The sequence below is a fragment of the Cryptomeria japonica genome, chromosome 5, assembly GCF_030272615.1.
Source record: "Cryptomeria japonica chromosome 5, Sugi_1.0, whole genome shotgun sequence".
Lineage (NCBI taxonomy): Eukaryota > Viridiplantae > Streptophyta > Pinopsida > Cupressales > Cupressaceae > Cryptomeria > Cryptomeria japonica.
In genome coordinates, this window is record NC_081409.1 from 702,848,705 (window position 1) to 702,857,580 (window position 8,876).

Below are 8,876 nucleotides of genomic sequence, written 5' to 3' on the forward strand. Positions count from 1 at the left end.
TTATGTCCGAATATACTTACCAGTGTATGCCAAGATACGTATACATGTACACGTGAGTACAATTACCTTTGTGTACACGACAAGTATTACTAGTTATTAACACACTGGTACATACTTGTCGTATATGCCCAAGTATGGTACATACGTGCACCTATATCCGCTCCCTTGCAGACACAATGAGTACTCTTGGTGTTTAAGATTTAAGGCTTAGTTTACTTTAGTCATAAATTAACAATGGCCTTGTCCTTTGTGTTATACTGTCTTAAAATTTCATAAGAGTAGAGATTCTGCTAGTAAGATTTATTCCAAACTGTAGTTTAACTACGATTTACAAGAGTCTATAAAATTAATTCACAGTTTGTTGTTTATTTTCAGTTGTTCTATCGAGGTTGCTGAAGATTTAATTTCCTTGTTTTAGGAAGATAACAATAAGATTATTGTAATAGAGATATCTTGCCTTCTCAAATAAATTGCTCTCTCGAGGTCATGCTTCTACTTACAACATATATAACAGTAATGACATTTATTCCTTCCTTCTTTAATATTCCAAACAGTGAACAAATCTATTTGATATAAAATTTTTGTAGAGAATAGATTTGTATTTTCTTTTTATACAAGTTTAACCCTCATCCAACAGAGGTATGAGTTTTTAATTCTTTTCCTCTCTTTTCAAACATGTTTTAAAGGGCATAATAGTAAGTTCTAGACCTGCAGGCATCCTCACATACATATTTGTGTATATATTCCCATTTATATAAATAAATATGTATGCAAGAATACCTCCCTTCATATTTCATTTTCAGCTACATGAAACCCCTTTCAAAATTTTATGGACTATTTTCAAACTGAAAATTATTTACTAAGAATTGAAGTAACAACATTAAGTTTCATAACAATGCATAAGGGTTTCTAACCCATAAAAATTACATGAAATATTTTCAGACTTTTTGTACTTTACAACCACAGATGCATATATGCATTTCTTCCTTCTAATTTCTATCTGAGAAACCAAATAACTGTAAGAGGAAATCGTTGGTCTGGGAGATAGAATGACCTGAGAAAAGAAGTAACCCAGCTGAAGACCCTCAGAAGTGTGAAAAAACAATGTTGATAATGGCAGAAAAATGCACAACAACCCTTACCCTCCGTCGTTTTCCAAAAGCCAGCCATAAAAATAATATCTCCTCTCTTTTCCTTCCAATTTTTATATACCAACATAGTCTCAATCCCATGCCCTAATACCAGGCAGGATTATCAAAACCCCCAAGGAGTCATGCAAGGCATGTTTATTCCCTCATGTGATCTACATTTTGGCTTCCAAGAGAAGCTTCGACCCCTTTATGCCAAAATGCTCGAAGAAAATGAAATATATTTTTCCCTCCCAATATGCTCAATAAAAATTATATCAAGGTTGAGAAATAAAATGGTTTTAATCTCCTTTAATTTTTTTTTATAATTAATACCTCCTTCATGCCCGATAAAATCATAAGGTAAGGTGGAGCGATGTAAAATGATTTATTAAAAAACTTATTTCCCTCTTGGCATTATTAAAATATTCCAAACCAATTAACTAGAAACTGTAGGAGAGGTTAATTTATATCTCCCCCTCACATAACCTTCACTTGCATAATTGAGTTGCCAATTAAAGTTGGCAAAAAATATTTTTATTTAATTACAATAAACCTTGTCATGCAAATTATTAATTGATTTAAATATACTTGTGTGTGTGTGTGTGTGTGTGTGTGTGTGTGTGTGACCCATACATCCTACGTATACCTGACTGCGGTAGTACGTATACGACCAGGTATCCGTACTACCATACCCAGGTACTCGTATAGGATATATTTGTAACGTATATATACACATACATAAATATATATACCTATACATTAAAAGTAACATCAGTCTAGACAACTTAATTAATAATTAATGAAATGATTTATTAATATTAATAATTAATAATTATTAGTTCAGAAGCGGCAAACCTTAGATTCTATGTACTGACCTACCAGGTTACCTAATGCACTTGCAAACAAGGTTTGACAAGATCAACCTAGGTCTACCTGGCTTAGGCTAGGGTTTCCAAATGGCATTGAGTTCTTCCTTCCTTTCACCTCCCGACCTGATGATACTTTCCCTCCTTTTGTGGAGGACGACGATCTCCTGCACAGACTTGGCCCACAGAAATCAGTTAGATCCAATCTTGTCTAGTTCTGACAAATAATAAATCTTGATAAAAGTGAAACATGATATCATATTGCTAACTACTATTCATCAATTTACTAAATCAAAGTATATCAAATTAGCATAGAAAACATAATTATCATTATTCACATTTGCATAATCATCTGAACAAATCCATCATTTAAAGCATAAAACTAGGAAAATTATATGTCATACGAGTATATCAAAATGCACTAGGGTTAACATGTATCAGGATGTAAATACTGCACAAAATCAACTAGGGCACAAGTGGGATGTAATAGAGGCCAATGATGATTTGTAAAACATACTTAAGAAGAATGGAAGAGAAACCTAAACTTTTGGCAAGGATAGAATAGAGGAAGAATTCGATTGGAAGCAATGGTGGATTAGAGACTTCAAAATGAGTATGAGAGAGAAATTCTTACTTGGAATAATTATTTATAAAATTTAGGCATTGATTTTGTTTAATCTACATACTGGGAATTCCTCTTAGTGTTCATGATAATAATTGTGAGAAGAAAATAAAATCAATATCAAATTTATTTTTTCAAATATTTTTTACCAAATCAATAAAAAAAGAAATATTTTACAATTATACTTAACAACTTGAACAATATAATAAAAATAGTTAAATCTCACTATCATATAAATATTTTATAGATTTATTGAAAAAACCTTTTTGAAATGCAAACACTTAATACACTTAATTATACTTAAAACTCTATCTTAACTTTAGTTATAAATCTTTAAGATTAGAACATGTACATTTCCCTCCACATAATAAAAATAAAAACTTAATCAAAATTTAAACATAACTTATAAAATTTAAAATTGAAAAATTAACTACTAAAATTTAAATATAATGTAAAACACTTTAGATTGAAAATTTTAAATCCAATTAAATTTCAAATTTTATTTAAATACTCTACCCAAAAATCCCATTTCCAAACTTTAAAACCAAAAAAATCCAAACATGTTACTAGGTCGAGAATAATAGACATTACTAGTTTCAATATTCACAATGAAAATATGTCAATGAAAACAAAAAAACTTTTTATATCTTAAAACCTTTGGCTTCTTAACTCTCTCCATGTTTTATCAAGTTTGTTAACAGAGTGCCGTGTACAGGTGCGAAGGAGCAGAGGCATAACAAGGGCATTCGAGCGGCACATGGCTGCGTACATTCTCACGCACATAATCGACTCCACAAAGCTTTTGGAAAATACAGGAACAAGAATATCAATGTTATCAATTGCCTCCCTAATGTCACTACTTTCGCTATCCTCACTGCCTGGGCATATTCGAAGTGATTCGGTGCGCAAGTATTTGTACTTATAATAATCCAACAATATTTCCTTTTCATCTGCTGCGTGGTAAATAAAGTAGACATTAAACTTCTTCTGAACCCAGCTTCCTATGCCTATCCTTCTGCAAAATTTAAAATCATTTTACTCACTACTTTATCACGAGAAAAAATTTCAAACAATTCAATAGAAATATATCTTCTTTCAAAGTTAAATAGTGTTCGTGTACACCAAATTAAATGCAACTATAAATGGTGTTTTACCTGTTTAACTCCCTAACCTGGGCTGACTTGACCACCCCATTATGAAAGCTTTCTATGTCTCTCCAATCTGATAAATAAAATCTCCTTAGATTTTGTAAGTTGGCCAACGGGTAACGAAGGCTGTCTAAAGCTGAACAACCACGCACGGACAAACCACAGAGTTGTGCCAGGTCGCCTATTGTGTTGGGAAGATTCCTTAGTCCTGTACATCTTCTTAAGTACAACCTTTTTAGATGAGCTAACTCACCTACAGTGCTGGGAAGGCTTTTTAGACCTCTACAGTCTGACAAATTCAAATATTTTAGCTGCCTCAAGTTGCCCACAGTATGAGGAAGGCTTGTTAAACTCGTACAGCCGCGCAAACTTAACTTTTTCAATTGTGACAGGTTACCAAGAGTGTTTGGAAGTGTTGTGAGAGCTACGCAACCCCGAAGATACAGGCGTCGGAGGTTCACCAAGCTGTCAAGTGTATTTGGAATTCTCGTAAGACTTGCACACTGCTCTACACTTAAAATCCTGACTTGGGACCAATTGCTATCCAGCTGGAATCTGCTTCTTAATGTTAACCATGAATACGTATCACTTACAAATTCACAATTTCTTATTTTTATCCATAACAAATTCGGTGCCAAGTTTCCAATGTTTCCCACTACTTTCGTATTTTGCACAACTAGGTAGCGTAGGGAAGGCATTCTATGGACACTAACGGGCTCTTTTTTATTCTCTCCTCTGTAAACGAGCATATTCACTTCCTCTGCTCTGTCTCTGCTCAAATTTCTGTGTGCACCCATTGGCAGCCACAGTCTCCTATTATTATCAACCTGCTCTTGAATTCCTCTTCCCATTTCCCTCAAAAGGTCATGCATACTGAGGTGTGTTTGAGAGCCACTGCCATTTATACTTATAAGCATTTTCAACGAAAGGTTTTTGAGGGCTGTTTGAACTCTGTTTGGGTGTAAAACTTCCCAGAAGATAACAGCGTCATTTTCCCTTTCACCAGCAAAACAACAAGCTATATCCAGAAATATTTCCTTCTCAACATGGCTAAGTCCATCGTAACTGATTCGAAGGACTTCGGATATTTCTTGATTTTCCCCAATGTTATGCAGAGCTTCTTCCCAACATTGAATGTCGTCCCGCTCCTTCTTATCAAACAAATGTGCTCCAATAACTTGCAGTGCAAGAGGATGTCCCCGGCAGGCTTTTGCAATTCTTGTAGAAAGTTGTTTGTAGGGGTTCTCCGCGAATGCCCTCGAGAAAGCAAGCCAGCAAAACAATTGAAGAGCTTCACTCTCCCCTAGCCCACTCATTTCAAGAACTGAATCAACCTTAGCAAGATTGAGTATGTGTCGATTTCGGGATGTAATGATGATTCTGCTACCAGGTCCGAACCATTCTCCATTCACTGCATCCAAGTGGGTCCGATCATTCACATCATCCAATATGACAAGGGCACAAACTCCTCGCAATAGGTTTTCCATCAGAGCTTTTCCCTCGGCAACACTTGAAACTTCTCCATGGTAATTTACCAATCTTCTTAGAATTGCCCGTTGCAAGTCTACAAGAGTATTATTTTTCTGTGCAAAGAAATAAGCATCAAACCTAGCATAAATTCTATTGTAAACAGCCTTGGCCAAGGTGGTCTTACCAACGCCGCCTATACCGCTGACTCCCACTCTTACTGTGTTATGCGACGAACTGAGATCTAATCTATTGAGTAGGTCACAAATATGCGTTTCAATTCCCACAAGATGAACAGGGACATCCAGCGGAATAATCTTTAAGGTATTCAACACGTCTTTCACAACCCTTTTTACCAGTCTTCCTTCGTATCTGCAAATCACCTTACATATATTACGATTCAAATTTAAGCTGTAACTAAATATAAGGAACACTTATACGACCAGTTTATGGGGTTGAAAAATTATTAAGTATCTCATGAATTTATAAAGGAAAAAAAAATCATATATTCTGAGATGAATACAACATAATATTGACCATTTACAATTATCAATTTTACCTTAAATTAAAAAATGTTGCAAAGACAATTAGGGGTTTGATATATAGATTAAAGACAGCCAGTCAAGCTACCTGAAGAGTGGATTTTATTTTAATAAAACTGAAGTAATGATGGAGTAAAGAGAATATCCAGGAGTCTTAAAGTTAATTTGAGTTCTACGTTGTCCATGCTAAATGTATGGAACAAACAAGTTCACTTTACAGTCTATATTTAAGGATATAGAGAACAAACAAGTTCAGTTTACAGTCTATTTTTAGGGATATAGAGATCCCCTTGTTTTTAAGTGTGTAAGTCTATTATATTGAAGAGGAGCAACAATTGATGTAAGACCTCTATATTGAGGTGTAAAATGTAATCCATTCTGGATAAAAGATTTATTTGTGTCTTGTGTTTCAAGAATCTACATATCCTACTCTGTAAAGAGAAGTAACAGAAAGCAAAGCAAAAATAGAAAGTGAGCCTCTTCTGAATAATTTACAAACTAAAATGATTTGCTTTATCTACACTTTTTTCATGGCAAATAGCTAAATGTATAAGTGATCGATGATGCGTACAGGGATAAACCGATTGAAGAGGGGGTGCTTTTTTCACCAGATTTAATTGATGATTGGTGACAGCGCATGAGTAGTACAGTAGAGATTTAACAGGAGGACTAACTACTCCCAAATTTGGGAAAATTTGTTTCTGAAAAAGAGCAAGAAAAACCCAGACGATCTCACCATTGGAAACTAGCAAATCAAAGAAAGATGAGATTCACGACTCAAATTCCATATCCTGGAGTAAATGAAATGAGAGTACCAAGAATAATTCGTCGAATTGAAGGAACCCTTACCCTTAAACTAGCTGATTGAATGTATATGACAGCAGAGAAAAAAAGATAACCGCAAAAAACAATGATAAAATCAAATCACTTACTGATCCCTCTTATCAGACATGAAAATAAATTGACCATTCATGGATTTCAACAATGGTAGAATCCTCTGTTTTTATCACTGAAATGATTTGATACACAGCAGATTTTTTTATTCCAGGGATGGCTAGATAATTCGAGGGATGGAAGTGTGATTTCGGGGCCGAAAAGTGGAAAGAGACCTGAAGCAAATCTAGAAGAAATTAATAAATCGACTAAACCAGGCAATAGAATACAAGGAGGAGCCCATAATCTAGTATATGTATCATCTTAGAAACAGGTGTAAAGAGTTGAACAAGAGGACATAGGCAACCGTGACTATGATCGCTGAGCTCCTTAACTCAAATACAGGGTTGGCTCACCAAGGAAAATTATTGATGTTATAAGACCACATTCCTTTATTGCAGAGTGTAGACTATATGGATAATGAATTAATGATGGCTAAAAATGACCTTATTTTCTGGTATCAAATTCGTCGATCTACTTTGATAGAACTATAAATGAAAAAGAAAAACAACTCTAGCAAACAGTTGAACATGTATAGAACTATAAATGAAAAAGGAAAACAATTTTTCAAAGTGGTGGGCTCGTATGAAGTATGAAAATCAAGCTAATTTTGAAGGATTTTGTAAGCAAACAGTTTGTTCCCCAAACAAATGGCTCATTTTCAAGGATTTTGTAAGCAAACAGTTTGAAACTCTAAAAAACAGTTCTCCTTTGGTTTTTGCCATGGGTTAATTGAAAAAAACAAGGATGCAAATTACTTACCCGAATTCTTCCGCCCTTGTCCAACCAGAAAGAGAAGAGATTTGATGAAGAGCATTCTTCCACTCCTCGATTGTATTCTCATCCTGCCGATCTAAATGGCTGTAATGTTTTCTGAATGCCTCGGCGAATGGACCTCCCTCTCTTTGAGGGTAGCGAACATCGCAGGGCTCCACATCATAAAACAGAGGAATGATGAGGCCATTGGACTTCAATGTTTCCTTACACATCTGGGCCGCCTCCTTCAGACACCAAGGTGATTCTGCATAGTGTTGGGAAAATATCGGAATGAAAACATCACTTGTTTCAATGGCCGTTTGCAAGCTGGAATCGATGTCTTTGCCCTTCTCCAGTTCTTCGCTGTCGAGGAAAACCCTAAGCCCCGCTCCAGAGAGAGATTCGTAAAGATGGTCGACAAAAGTTTTTCTCACATCTTTTCCGCGAAAGCTCAGAAACATATTAAATTTGTTGTTGACATCGAAGGGGATTCTGTTGATGGGAGGCTGATACTGATGAAACTCCTTGTTGAGATCGCAGAGGATTTTGATGGTGGGAGGCTGAGACTGATGCTGAACAGAAATCTCCATGACCTGTTCTGCACAAGTTTGAAGAGAGAGTAAGGATATGCAGTCCCAAACGCGATCCGGGTTATATAAACCAAGCTGAGTGCAGTGAACGACAGAGAGAGGGAAGTTTCTTGTGGAGTGTTAGAGAATTTCTTGGAAAGCATATGAAGGGGACTAAACGAGTTTCAACCGTTCAAAGTGCGCGAGATAAACAAAGTAGAATGGAGTCGAAAAGGGTGAATGGAATTTTCCAGTGGAGTTTCGGAGAATTTCTAGGAAACCAAATGGAGAGGACCCACCAAGTTTAAGAAATTAGTCTTCACGTTGACATTGATATTGACAATTCCCTGAAAGCAGTAGAGAAACAATCATAAATGCTTATTTAAACATTATTGCTGACTCGGAAGGCACTACACTTAACCCTATACCTTTGTCAATTTCCTTTGCTGCCAAAATTTCTACACGTGGAAAGCAAAGAGGATTCCAGCTGGTAGCACATTTAGTCTTGTTGTGATCAATGAAGTGATGAAGACTATGGACATACAAGAAGTATAGAACATAGTTTATTATTAGTATATTTATTATTAGAAAAATATAGGTAAAATAGGGGAAGAGCACCACTAGTTGAGCATGTACCAATTGTTGTGAGGGTTGTTGATACCTTTTGTTCGAAAAATTGAACAAATAAAACCTATTGTTTGAAACAAAAATTATCAATTTTTGTTAAGAAATGTACCAATAGTTGTTAGGAAATGTACTAATATTGTAAAAAGTAACCAATCAGCTGCACAACTACTGGGGCCTCTTTTGCACGCCTATTGGTCTCACTTTTTTTTGGGACTG

General features: G+C 35.4%; 1 protein-coding gene across 1 annotated transcript; it reads right to left on the minus strand.

Moving 5' to 3' along the window:
* Positions 1 to 3,241: 3,241 nt before the first annotated feature.
* On the minus strand, positions 3,242 to 8,269 carry LOC131032226 (disease resistance protein RUN1-like). Its single transcript, XM_057963179.2, has 3 exons — positions 7,471 to 8,269; positions 3,773 to 5,605; positions 3,242 to 3,633 (listed from the first exon to the last, which is right to left on the minus strand). Exons 1-3 carry the CDS (start codon positions 8,052 to 8,054, stop codon positions 3,267 to 3,269), a joined length of 2,784 nt encoding a protein of 927 aa, XP_057819162.2. The 5' UTR covers positions 8,055 to 8,269; the 3' UTR covers positions 3,242 to 3,266.
* Between the last annotated feature and the right edge of the window lie 607 nt (positions 8,270 to 8,876).